Source organism: Ctenopharyngodon idella, chromosome 5 (assembly GCF_019924925.1).
Source record: "Ctenopharyngodon idella isolate HZGC_01 chromosome 5, HZGC01, whole genome shotgun sequence".
Taxonomy (NCBI): Eukaryota; Metazoa; Chordata; class Actinopteri; order Cypriniformes; family Xenocyprididae; genus Ctenopharyngodon; species Ctenopharyngodon idella.
Genome location: NC_067224.1, coordinates 40,463,518 through 40,478,259, shown reverse-complemented (window position 1 = coordinate 40,478,259; position 14,742 = coordinate 40,463,518). Strand labels below are relative to the sequence as shown.

Below are 14,742 nucleotides of genomic sequence, written 5' to 3'. Positions count from 1 at the left end.
AACATAAGTTACACGTATCATTTGTGTGAATTCATTGCAATTAATTTAATTCATTATAAACTACCGGTCAGATTTTTATGCTCACAAAGGCTGCATGTATTTGATCAAAAATACAGTAAAAAAACAAATAAAGAAGAACTGTTTTCTATTTTAATATATTTTAAAATATATAATTTTCAGAAGCCATTACTTCAGACACAAATGAAGATCTTTTTAATGAAACCTGAGAGCTTTCTGTCCCTCCGTTGACAGTCATCTCTGAATGAAAGTCTTACAGGTTTGGAATGACATGAGGGTGAGCAATTAATGACAGAGTTTTCATTTTTGGGTGAACTAACCCTTTAAATCAAAAATTGTAATTAAAAATAAGTTCACAAAACTATCTCATATGTAGTTAATAAGTTATGTCTGTGGAAAAGTGGTTCTCAAGGACTCTTTCTAAAAGCTCTAGTTTGTTGAAGAGGGGCGACATCGGTCTCTCTGACCCGAGATGAGAACAACAGAGACATCAAACAAAAGCATCCAGACACAATTTATGACTCAGGGCATGTAAATGGGGGCTATTCATTGAGGGGCAAAAACTTTGTCGGGATACAGCGTGACACAGAATCAGGATGAATCAAAAGAGAAGCACTGGGAAGAGTTAACTTTACCGGTTTGTTTCATGGTTAAACCTTTTGTTGTATCTTTATATATAGTGTAGGCTGGCAGTATTCCAGATTACTTTTGCCCAGAGCTTTGTTTTATATCATAATGGATCGACTCCTTAAGGAAAACTGATCCATCAGAAACACAAAACTAACAGCAACCTATTCCACGATTCATTCAGCGCAGACACATTAAGCTTTGTCTTTATGATATAGCTTTCATCCCTTGAGGGCAGTGCCTGCGCTGGTGTTTGTGCTGGGACGATGGCGTTTTAATTTGCTCTGACACACTGTCGAAATCCAGGCCTGAGCTGTAAAGACTAACTGTCATAGTGTTAATCAGACCCATGATCCTGCTCAGGCAGCCTGAGGAGATAACAGCCGACTGAGAGAAAAGTCCTGGATCTGGGCTATTTGGGTTTCAATAACATGCACTTCTTACTTTCACCTCCAAATTCTGTGCCATCAAAGATGACTATGGTCCTGTTTACACCTGGTATTAAGATGCGTTTTGGTTGATCGGACCACAAGTGGATGACGGTAGATACAGAGGTAAACGGGGTCTAAAACGTTTTGAGCTTGTCCATTTTTGACCACTTCCAGAGGTAGTTGAAAACACATTGGGCCCTATCATACACCCAGCGCAATGCAACGCCAGGTGTTTTTTGCTAGTTTCAGCCCGACGCAGATATCATTTTCACGCCCAGCGCCATGCCTATCTGTTTGCCCATGGGCGTTCTGGTCCAAAAACAAGGTGTGTTCAGGTGCATTGTTGGCATGTTGCTATTTTGAGGCAAATGAAAATGACTGCACCATTTACAAACAAAAACCTGGTCTAAAGTCAGTGCCGCAGTATTTTTTTTTTTTTTTGTTATTTAAAGGGTGCATTAGTAATATGCACCTATAGCCGGGTACACAATGCACATACACTCTGCTTGTTACACACACAGCGACGCGCAACACACAAACATTTTTAAATATATTAAAAATAAAATGATTTCTCTCTGGAGAAGCATTCAGTCTTTCCGCTTGCAAATTCCACCATGTAAATAGCAAATCCGCCATGGTTCAAGCGCAGCTGGCTTTTAAAGGGAATGAGAGATGAGACTGATTGGTTTATTGTACGTTACGCCCAAAACACACCTATGACTCATTAAGAGACTAGGTACAACCCTTTTGGACCATGTGGCTGGCACACTGACCACTTTTCTGTTGTTAAACTAGCAAAAGAGGATTCAGACACTCCCTAAGTGCACCTACACCATGCACTTAGAGTGTTAAAATAGGGCCCATTGTTTTCGTAGTGGAAACGCTCAAGTGGTCGAATGCACCTACTGACCTAATGCGTAAACATTATGGGAAGCGCGCTAGCCAGAAAGGATTTAAACTTTGTCGGCTGAAGAATTTGGTTTGAAGACGGAAAACATACCAATTACTCACCAATTCTGATTTCTAACACACACTCACCGCATTCGGCCGGTCTTGCGGCTGTCAGAGGAGAAACGAAAGCTGCTGCTCTTCATAATTTTTTCCGTCATCTTCAGTGAGTTCATATGTAAATTGCGTGAGCTTATTTCATCCATTAGATCGAAAGATACGAAAAGGCCCATACATTTACCTGCCCATAGACCCTCCCCTCGAAGAAATCAGGACAGAAGTGATCGAAAATGGACAAAAGAAAACACCAGGTGTAAACGGGAATGTGTCTCCCTCGCCTACTTGTGATCCGATCGACCAAAACGCATATTAATACCAAGTGGAAACAGGGCCCATGTTCTCCTGAATATCTAAGATCCTTGTCAAACTTAATGTCTCAAAAGACCTTCTGTCTGATTCTTAACCCTGACATAAGACACAAAACCATGTGTTTTTTGTTGAGTACCATACCTGATACATCAGGCTTTTATGGCTCACATAGTATGATATAGTGAGAATAAGGAGCATTCACGGGGAAAAAAAAAAAAAACACCTCAATTTTATTTGGAGGTCCAAACTGAGTAAAAATATGCAATTTGGTACAGTTGCTGATATTTATATGGCTTATCCATCCATCCATGCTTTGTAAGGAAACCTGGGTTTGTCTAACATTACGCATAATTTAAGATGGTAAATGATTAACTGATGAGTTGTCAATACGATATATATTTTATATTTTATTTTATATATTTTACCCCAAAAATTCTACATATCTGACACAAAATGGTAACTGCAAATTGACATTTTGCAGCCTGGAGTCAAGTTGTTTCTGTGAACTGCTGATCGTGAACTGAATGTCCTGAAAGAATCATCTTTGAATTCAAGAGGGGCATCCCTTTACCTTGATCCTCACTCAAAAGCACCTTTCAGAAGGTCTCTAGTAATGGCCAAAGCCATACGGAGGTAGTAGACTCATTGAAACCCCACACAAGTAGTGTATCTCTTCCTCTCTACAGCCTGACCCTCCTCCAGGGGGAAAAGGCTCATTGCTATGCCAATCAGGTCTCACATCAACCACCAAGACTGTCTGTGTGAGGCACCAAGCTGCCCAAGAGGGAATCTGCTTTTTTTTTTCTTTTTTTTTTTTACCCCTCGTCTCCTCTCCATTTTAATGGTTACCCTCTCCTCAATCTGACCGAAGTATAAATCTTCATATTGTACCATGTACCAGGGAGAAAATTCCTGCACTATTCGGTCAGCAAACCTCGGAGACGCACTGAATGAGGAGATGAGAAAGAAACCCAGGGGAATCCCTGCTTTCGCTGGGAAAGGTCAAGACTGGCATTAGCAGCAGAGGTAGATGGGAAAAGAATATAAATGCCTCTGGGAAGGATCACTAGTACATAACTTGGAGAGTAGCACTTTCCAAGCATGTTGACAACAAGAATATTTTATTTATGACACCCTAAACAAGTAACATTACTGATATACTCACAGCAATATTATACTGACACCTTAAAGGGTTAGAGTTCACCCAAAACTGAAATCTGAAGAATGTGGAAGAGAAGAAATTGTTGAATAAAGTCATTATTTTTGTTTTGTTTTTGCACACAAAAAGTGTTCTCGTCGCTTCATAACATTAAGTTTGAACCACTGTAGTCACATGGACTATTTTAACGATGCCTTTACTACCTTTCTAGGCCTTGAAAGGTGCAATGACTTTACTGCCTATGGGTGTTTCAGAAGCCTCTCGTATTTCATCAAAAATATCTTAATTTGTGCTCCAAAGATGAACGACGGTCTCACGGGTTTGGGTGAGTAATTAATGACAGAAATTTCATTTTTTGGGGTAAGCTAATCCTTTAAAGGGGGGGTCTAATGCCATTTCATACATTCTCACTTATTTACACTGTTAAAGATGGCCAAAGTTTTAAAAAAAAACGAGTTGGACATATAATGGAGTATTTCTGTGCCAAAAATACTCTTCAGATTTCTCACAAACTTCGGACAGTTTTTTCCGAATATGGCCCTTTATTACGTAATACTTCTCACATCGACCAGGGTGAGAGAGCAAGAGCACGCCCATCAACGCGCTTCGTTCAGGTTATGGAAGTCATCGGCAGCCCTGCACAGGACTTGCTCGAGAAAGATTTGTCACTTTGTTTTTAGACTACGAAATCAACAATGGCCAGTTTAACGCTGGATTTACATCTCGTTTGAAACTGAAAGATGGGAGCGGTCACAGCTATAATGATCCCGGTCATGAGTCAGAACCACAGGTGGAGAGTAAAACTGCTTCAAATGTCTGTTTTGTTGGCAATATGCGCCTAAGTGCATATAATGTAAACAACACGAATGTAGTGAATTCATAAATTCATTATTCATCATTCACTATACGCTATATTCATTATAGTGATTCAAAAATTATTCAGGGATAATGCGATGGTGTATTGTGTGTGTTTAAATACATTTGTTTAGCTGACCATTGATAGCTTGCAGACGATCGCTACACAAAAGCTGCGCGTGCTCGTCACTCTTTAGCTCCGCTCACACGGCACGCCTCCAGGAGCTCGGCTGTTTCAGAAAGACTCAGTACAGTGTATCTGTCTTTTATAAATCTGATAAAACTAAAGACTCTTCGGAGATATGAAGGATGCTATACTACTCTATATGTACTCAAGATTAACATGTGATTGACAGAAATTGTGTTATGTACTCTTTAAAGACAATGTTAACATTAAAGCACTGGAATATGAAAAGATAATAATGCATGTGTAAAGTTTTTTCTACTAACATGAGCTTGGGTTCGCGGCCTTCACAGGTGTACTGCCAGCAGATGAGCCCGATTAGATCGTGGACCCGAGCGTTAGCCATCGTGACCACCGTCATGGGGTGAATCTTTTCTTGGGTCGACTGCATTGAGAGGTAGACGTCAATTTTTTTGGTTGCCGTTGTACCAACATGGCCCTGAAAAAGAAAGATGAATGAAGCATGACTGTAAGCAATCATGTGATTAAAAAGATACTGCAAATTTTTATGCAAAAAGTAGGTGAATAGATAAAAAATAATGTCAAACCAAGGCCTTTTTTGAGCCTTGGTGCTCACTCAGTAGGCACAGGTTTGAATCTGGTTTGTCATGTCCTGATTACATTAGTGCTTTCTATCCTCAAAATTATTTTGTTTCTTCTCAGTTAGTCAGTACAAGTAGCAAATAAGCCCCAAGATAAAAAAAAAAAAAATTCTAAATAAATAAATACATAAGTAAATAAAGATATTGCTAATATCACTTACAACATTAAAATAAGGAAGAGGGGAAGCTTTTTCTGCATTCCTGACAAATTCATAGTACAGAAAACAGAGTGTTTGTAAAAACATGAATCTAAACAGCCAAAGGGGAACAGGTGATAGAGACAGCTGTAAGTGATGCACAATGACAAACTACACATAAAATCTCCAAGACTGTCAAAAAATTAAAACAGCAGTCTTTCTCTGTTCTGTGAAGGTGTTATAGCCTGGAGCTGATCCTAATGCAAGGAGACAGGAGAGAAACCTGCGTGACACCATGTGTTTCTGTTCTGTATTTTAGAAAGAGCATGCTTAGAGGGTGATGAAAAGCCTCTTTAACCCATCATCCCCCCAAAATTTTTTTTATTAAATTAACACTGCCATTCACTTAAAGCCTCATTACATATTTTTCTACAATGAGTGTTCATGGTGAGCTATGAAAATTGAGTGTGGAAGTGGAAGTTAAGCATGTTCATTGTTTTTAATCATGCAAGAGAGGAAGGGTTCAGCCCTGCAACATTCATAAACAGTTAATAATTATGAGGGTTATTATAGTTAAAGTCCGCATGAACCGGAAGTTGCGAAAATCTTTACCGCAGTATTGTGATGTATTTTAAGAGTGAAACGAAACAAATAGAGGGCGAGGCTTGTTTTTTTTTCCCTTGTGGGAATTGACTGGATCTAGAAAAGTGGGCGTTCCATTCAGCTCGCTGTCAAAGCTTGCAGGAGTTCTACCCAAACGTCAAATTGACGTCATTAGAGAAGGAAGGCCATTCCAGAGGGGAAGTACATTTTCAGATTTTGATTAAAGATTACGAAGACAATTTTATTTTGTGTGTGTGGATTAACTTGCATGGATGAATTGTTCACCAGAAAACTAGTAATGTGCACTAACAAAGTAAATAGGCTCAATTTTGATTTCATGACGACTTTAAAACTGAAACTAAAACCATAAAAATGCTTTAATTACTTGAAATTAAATAAACATTAACTGAAATCAAAATACAATATAAAAAACTTAAACTTTTTTTTATTTCACAGTCGCCAAAGCAATATTTCGAATTTTCATTTAGTTTAACTTGATGTACTAAAATAACTAAAACTGAAATAAAAATGAACAAAAATCTATTAAAATTGACAAAAACACACAAAATCATTAAAACATTAACTATAATAAAATTAATAAAAATGAAATACTAAAAATAAAACCTCAAAATATTATATATAAATAAATATATATATATTTTTTAATAATTAAATACTATTAGTATCTCAATAATTCTAAAATGACACTGATAATGATTTTGTCTAAATATTAGTGCTGTCAAGCGATTAAAAAAAATTTACTAATAAATCGCACATCAATTTTAATCACAATCGCTATTAATTGTGATTAAAAATATTGGACTTTTTAATATTTTTATATTGTAATGATTTCACAGTTACTCTCCAAATTAATGTAGAAACAACTTAAAGTATATTTTAAATATTTGTTTAATGGCATCTTTTTATGAATGAAGGCCAGTATCGCCGATACTAAAACTGGTACTGATGTTTCTATGATATATATATATATATATATATATATATATATATTTATTTATTTATTTATTTTTTTTTTTTAAACATTAATTATAGACATTCAACATTACAGTATAAATATCAATTTCAACATTTATTAGGCTTTAAAAAACTTTTAATTTAAGTGCACTTAAAACAACCTTCGCATAAACCCATTATAATAAATGTCATATTTACTTGTCTAACAGGTAGGAAATATACAGAAATTGAATAAAGTTATCAAACACTTTACAGTCTTCACTGCATAAATCCTTATTAAAGCTAAAATCTTCTGTTACCTTTGTTCTTTGATTAACATTAATCACAGCAACTGGTTAATTAGGCTGCTGTCACTTTAAGACCTTTTAGAGTCAAAGTACTTAGTCTGGACACAGAAGTGCTCACCTTGCCATCAAATTTGGAGTATTCATTGAAGGGGTTGTTGAGCTGTTGGGGACACTGTTCTAGCCGCAGTGAGAGTGTGGATTTACTGCCTGTGCTCCGGGGCCTGTCCTTAAAGTCCTTCTTTTCAAAAAGGGAGCTCAAGTCGTCTGCTACAAAAATCAACAGAGGAAAAACCATTCAGAGGACAAGAAATGAAGAAGAGTAACTGAATGTGAACTTTGTTCGTTTGAGTACAGCTACCGCTACTGTACCTGATTGAGACGAGCTTCTCTCTTTCCACTGTATATTTTTGCACTTGATCTGGTTTTGTCGTTCTTTCCTCAGTCGCTCCAGTCTTTGAGCTTTAAATGAAAAGACTTTCATCTCATTAACAGTGTCAGTGGTGTGACCCCATTAGAGTTCAAATGGTCTCAAAATGCAAAGCAGACATGTATATTATAATTCTGTTACAACTGTGATTGACAAATTCAAGGGATGAATTCACCTGGAGAAAAAATATACAGCAGGTTATGACACCTTTCTAGCTATGATACATCTTTGATTAAAAATGCTGAAGACAGACAGGTTACTACTAGACTGATGATTTAAATATTAAAGCGCTGGTTATCTAACAGATCAATGTCTAACTTGACCCACTATTACACTAGTATTTACCTTGTCAATAAGCTGCCAAAAATGTGTTTCGATGAAATATGACCTGGACATTCATTTGTGAGATTCAATTCAAAAGAAATAAAAATAATACACTGTATATTGGATGGTGATCAAGACAATAAAAAAAAAAAAACAACAACACATCAACATAGCTGCTAATTCTGTCTGGACATTGTTGTTGTTGTTTTTATGAATTAAATTTATTACAGCAAATACTACCATGATGTGTACTAAAACATTTGTACTTTACAAATCTAATTGAAATCATTATTTTCCTCATTACATTAAGTGACATCATAAAAACCATGTCACAAAGCAAATAAAAATGAATGGCCTTAAAATGCGTAACACGTAGCTTACAAACCACTATTATTTTAAGGTCTACTGTGAAATTAAGCTGTGTTATTCAGAAATACCATCTGAAGCAAACTTGGAAAAACACAACATGACATTCATTGTTAGTCAGACAATCACCGTCTGAACAAACACTCTTAACTTTAGTCTTTCATTCATGTCATTAGATTATATTAGGACAAGAATATTCTGCAATGTCTACATAGAAATAAAAGACATTTTACATTTATTTCATGAGGTCTACAGTTGATCTACATTTTTAATTTTACAGATTGTCTATAAGCTGCATATATGCATTTGTATGCGTTTGGTTATATTCAAAGCAGTCCAATTTGTACACTTAAAACTAAAAGATTTGGTCAGAGAGCACTTGGCTTGTATTTTGAGAGCAAGTACAAATATGCAGCACCTGAACTTGAAGTATGTATTCAAATGTAATCCCCTTTAATTGCAGGGCAAATGTTTCCCTTAAACGGTTTTTGCTCTGTAACACAAAAAGTGTTTTGTTGTTTCTGGAACTGCAACCTGAGTGGTCTGGGAATGGGATGAAGGCGATATAAACTCTAAAAAGTCATTCAGGGGACCTGCTACCACAACTCAAATAAATGCATGGTTGAAAGTTATAAATTCTAATTTATTGTTTTAAATAAACTTTTTAAGTTCCAAACATTATTTTGTAGAGTTCTGTTGACATAATAATGTTGATCATTTCTAGTTCCCAGCATGCTTTGCATTAGGACTGGATCGGGAGAATAAATGTTGAAATTATATGTATTTTTTATGTGAAAGACCTGTTAGTGTTTAATGCTGTTATGTTTGACATTTAAAAGAGTTTCTGTAATGCTGAAGTTTTGTGGTGGTTACCATTGTGCTGAAGGTAAACACTATTGACTCTACAAGCAATGACTGCGCTAATGCCAGTGACAAGTAATATCTTACTTGTTCATTAAATATACATGTTAAATTATGTTAGCATGTGCTTTGATAGCTGTTGATTTGAACTGAAAGAGATTATTTGGTTCCAAGGATACAACTCTGGTAGTTGGAGCGACTTAATGTTTTTGAGAAATCAACTTAAAAATGTGTGTTTATGCTGTAAATTATTAAGTTCCTCTAACTCAATGTAGTATGTTGGTTGAATGCAAATTCACTCAAAGTTGTCATAACAAAAAAAAAATTGATGCAAACTGATCCAACACATTTTTTAGAGTGTATGTAAGTGACCACAAACCATGAAATATAATCTTCTCACAAATATGTGAATGCAAACACTCAACTTGCAAGTTGCATTATGAACTGTCATACTGCAATTTATAACGCAACATGAAGGAAACTCTATCGATGTCTTGAATACTGGTGATTGTTGCTTCGACAATATTGAAAGAACACACATTAAGTTGAATTGGAGCCTTTAAGAAAATAGGCAAAGAGTGTTTTGATTTACAAAGCTGACCACTGTTATAAGTTTCTAGGCAAAGCAAAATTATTAGCTATTTGTATTAGCCTAAATTTCTAAATTTTCTAAATTTCCAAATTGATTCGATTGATATGGGACAGATTTCAACTCTTTTAAAAATATATATGTAGATCACTTGAAGTCATGAAATAATACGAAAAGGTCTTCTGTCAAATTAAAGAATATTCTTTTGAGATTACAAAATGAATTGCTGAAATTCAAACTGAACATGATTCATAGATAAGATTCATCAGATTCATATTGATATTTTCAGCACTGTTTCCTGTCCTGAACACTTGCTTACCAGCAGGCTCAGGTCTCACGAAACTGTCTTGTCGTCCTGGGGACAAGTTGTTCAGATGGTTGATAATAGAGGAATATTTCAAAGATTCCCTCTCCAACAAAAGCATCGCAAAACCAGAGCTAAGCCACATCCATTTCATCAAAGCTAGTGATTATCAATCCCTACCCCAGGATTAATTCACATTTCAACATTTGCCATGACGAGAGGTACTGACTGAAACTGAATGACTCCAGGAACAATCCTCAACATAACCAAGAATCAGTATTTCAATCCTTTTTACACAGACTGAAAGCTGCTTGTGTTCAAACAAGCATAACATAATTAGAGCCTTGCATAATTACATCTAAATCTGCAGTTATAATTGCTATATTGTTGCTAGGGATGCACAATATATTGGCCACCATATCGGTATCGGCCGATATATGTTCATTTATAATGATATCATTATTAGGGTTGCAAAGGGGCGGAAATTTTCCGGTAAATTTCCAGAAACTTTCCATGGGAACTTAACCTGGGGAATTTTGGAAATATTCCAATTTGGAAACTTAACAGGAATTTATGGGAAATTTTGGGAAATTTATATAAATATATAATATTTATATAAAATGCATCATATACAAACATAAATATAAACATTTTGTTTGGTCATAACATGAAATTTCTTTTTCGCATTCAATTAATTCTAATTTAGTAAATACGTAAAATAAATATTTTTATTGCAGCAATTGTTGTGTTATTTATTTCAGTGTCACATGATCCTTCAGAAATCATTCTAATATGCTGATTTGATACTCAGTTATTGTCAATGTTGGAAACAGTTGTGCTGCTTAATATTTTTTGGGAACCTGTAATACTTTTTACAGGATTCATTGATAATAAAAAGTTAAAAAGAACAGCATTTATTCAAAATAGAAATCTTTTCTAACAATATAACTTTTTATCAATTTCACACATCCTTGCTGAATAAAAGTATTAATTTCTTTCAAAAAAAAAAAAAAAAAAAAAATTTTGACCGGTAGTGTATACTGTTACAAAAGATTTCTATTTTAAATAAATGCTGTTCTTTAAATTTTTATTCATCAAAGAATCCTGAAAAAAGTATCACAGGTTATAAAAAATAATAAGCAGCACAACTGTTCCCAACATTGATAATTGAGTATCAAATTAGCATATTAGAATAATTTCTGAAGGATCATGTGACACTGAAGACTGGAGAAATTATGCTGAAAATTCAGCTTTGCATCACAGAAATAAATTATATTTTAATATATATTAAAATAGAAAACCATTATTTTAAATTGTGGTTATATTTCACAATATTACTGTTTTTTCTGTATTTTTGATCAAATGTGTATGTTATGGACTGGGGGAATGCTCAGTGCATGCAGGGGGTGTGGCCTCAATAGCCCTGCTGCAAGTAGTGTGCTGTGTGAATGTTAGGGTAAAAATTCAACTGAAATTGCATTAAATCTGGTTGTTTTAACCAAAATTATGCTGCAAGATGTTTTTTTTTCAACTACATTTAAGTACCCTGTTATAGGCTAACCTGCAATTTTGCAAATTCCTTGTTTATTCCCATTAATTCCCGTTAATTCCCATATATTCCCATATATTCCCGTTAATTCCCATGGAAAGTTTCCAGCTTTGAAAATTCCCGGAATTTTGCAACCCTAATCATTATCGGCCCGATAAGAAAATTTGGCTGATAAAGCCGATAAATAATGTATTGTTTCCTTCAGCTGAGACACTTCAGATGCGCACTGTCCACCATTATGGTTTTGAATTGCTTGAAATATGATTGAAATCACTTCAATATTGGAAAATACAGTTAAACACAATGTACAGTGCAAGTCTATAATTGTGTGCTTGGGACATGGGTTTTAATGTTTTTTTTTTGTAATCAGGCTCTCAAAAATTATATAAAAATTTTGATTTAGATTTATCGTCCAATACATAGGTTATCGGCTTTCAAATATAAAGAATTATCGGTTATCGGTATTGGCCAAAATTTTCATATCGGTGCATCCCTAATTGTTTTAAAAGCAAAATATAATAAGCATAACTCACCTGTAATGTGAGAAAACAACCGTTTTCTGTGTGAAAAGTTGTTGTTTTTGTGGAATTACTCATTTAATATAATTAGAGAATCACTCAAAAACCATTTTAATATAAAACATTGTTTGCTGGTGTCTACTGAAAAACATAGATGAGACAAACACCAGAGATATTCTCTGTAATAGTCCAGTATCAAAACACTAAAAATTGTGTTCATATTGATTATTTGGAATAAGATTACTGGAAAAAACAAACAAACAAACAAAAAAAAAACAAGAAAGACCAGACTTAATACGTAATTTGTTATCAGATAAGCTTACTGATTCCAAAAGACAAAAGATCCAATTTCACCAGAAACAATTTTAGCACTGGAAACAGGTTTGCAAAGGCAAGATCGTCTAAGAGTACAAATCAATTTCAGTCAGTTGCCATTCCCAGCCAACAAGCACAATCAGATTAACCCTTAATCACAGAAAAAGGAAACAAAATCAGATAATAAAATAACAAGTTCCCCCAAACAAACAATTCATTTCATTTTAAATGGTACCTATTGAGATTAAAATGCTTTGTGAAATTTTCTTTTTATTTATGTAAACATTTATTGAGCCCCAGATTATTTTTCCTGCTCAATTCTCTGTGGCTGGTACAGTAAAGCATATAATGTAGAGCGCTGCGTTACCAGGAAAGCTTTGAGGGAAAGATGAAGCAGCAAAAGGCTATAGTGTTTAAGTCAAGCCTAATTCAAAACTAGCTTTCTGCTTTGATTTGCTCCACGGTTTCAGCCTATTGATAATCAGTAAGCAGTAGGGATGGGAATAGTAAGGAAACTAATGATTCTGGCTCCAATTCAGATTCCACTTAAAGATTCTGGTTCCTTAAGGACTGCATTAACAATTCTTTCAGCTTTTCAGAATGAACACTCTTTAGAAAACAATTCTTTCAATTGCAATCAATTGCATTTATGGCCTGATGTCAAATAATTTCAGATATTCTACAAAAATAAAAATACACAGAACTTCCTCTGATGCCATATTTTGCTAAACAAATAAATGTTTTAGATCAATGATCACTTTCTGGAAGCATTCCAGAATTGTTATTGAAAAAAGGATTCTTGATTCCCAACCCTGTTCTGTGATTTCTGTCCATCTGCAAGCCATGGAGCAGTTTAGTTGATGACCAAATAAATGCTAGTCTTGATGTAATGATAACATATCACACTTATTTAACTTAACACATTTGTTGTTGTTGTTTAACTTCTTTAACAGCAAGTTATGGCTGTATTTCCTGTTAGAGACCTAAATGGCTTGAAATGTCACATTTATCAGCATCATCAACCTGACTGCTTAAAGCAGAGCAATACAGACAGATTTCATTTTTCATACATTTCAGAGAGAAAGAGAAGTACTGAATCACAGGCCGACACCGCAGAGCAAACTGGAGCAGAAGCGTGCAAGGTTTAGTTTAGGCCAGCATCCCATTAGCAGATGGTTTTTTATATTCAGCATGTTTGATATTATCGGTTAGCAAACTCTTGTGGCCTTGGTAGTGACCAATGAGCTTCAAGACAATGACAAGCCATTGTCATGCTCATATATGATCCCACTGCAAAATGCAAAAACCACATATTGAAAATACTGATAGAGCAAGTTAAGCATGAACACACTTAAAGGTGGGGTAAGTAGATTTTCAAAAACACTGTTGGACTTTGTTGATATTTGAAATCAACCCAAACAAACCCACCCCTCTCTTCATTGCTCCGCCTCCAAAACTCACCCTCCAATCATAACCACCCTGCTACGAGTCGGTCTCGAACCCCGGCCCGATCACCGCTGGCATGCGAGGCGAGTGCACTGACAATGACGCTAAACACCACATTCTCTAGCGGTCGTCAGTGTGCAGTAGTCTAACAGCAAAACTCTCACTATCTGGCCTCTGTTACACACGCAATGCGAGTGGATGTCTGCTTATCACAGCTGACATGCAGCAAAATGCTTCATGAAAAATAAAGCGCAGTTGATGAACGAATGACAAAGAAGCACAAAAAATGAACGTACAGTACACAAGAGTAAATACAAAGTGTTCGTTGTTAGTCGCAAAGACAACAGCAGCTCCAGACAATCAAAACCTCACATGTAAAGCAGAATCAAAGCAGCCTCCACGTCTCTTTTCAGGCCTTCCCGCTTATCTCTCTCCAGCGCTGGAAAGCTTTTCTAATATTAACGCGGGTCCTAAAGCGCTTGCCCAGTCATAAAGCATTCCAGTGATATTCTTTTCAGCTCTTTTGTATTGTGTCCCATCTCTCTTTCTGCAGTTTTTTTTTTTTTTTTTCCAAATCTCCCTCATGCTTGTTCTGTCTCTTCGACCGTCATACGCCCCTTAATGCTGATTGGTCACACGTTTGTTGATGGTGTCAGACCGACTAACTTCCAAACAGTGTTTTTCAAAATCTACTTACTCAACCTTTAAGCTGGTTTTGAGCGATACTCCTTACCAAAATTGAGCGTGTGGAATACCATTTTTAGTTACATAGTGTTTGTTTAATTAGATTAATTAATCACCACATCATGTAATTTATTAGATTAAAATTGTAATCGCTTGACAGCCCT

General features: G+C 35.5%; 1 protein-coding gene across 1 annotated transcript in view; it reads right to left on the bottom strand.

Moving 5' to 3' along the window:
* The window catches only part of mapkap1 (MAPK associated protein 1), a 38,889-nt gene that overhangs the window by 20,879 nt on the left and 3,268 nt on the right, over nucleotides 1–14,742 (bottom strand). Inside the window, exons 3-5 of the mRNA XM_051894030.1 lie at nucleotides 7,565–7,654; nucleotides 7,314–7,462; nucleotides 4,858–5,030 (exon numbers count right to left, since the gene is read on the bottom strand). Of these exons, the coding sequence (XP_051749990.1) occupies nucleotides 4,858–5,030; nucleotides 7,314–7,462; nucleotides 7,565–7,654 (412 nt within the window). The remainder of the gene's footprint in view (nucleotides 1–4,857; nucleotides 5,031–7,313; nucleotides 7,463–7,564; nucleotides 7,655–14,742) is intronic.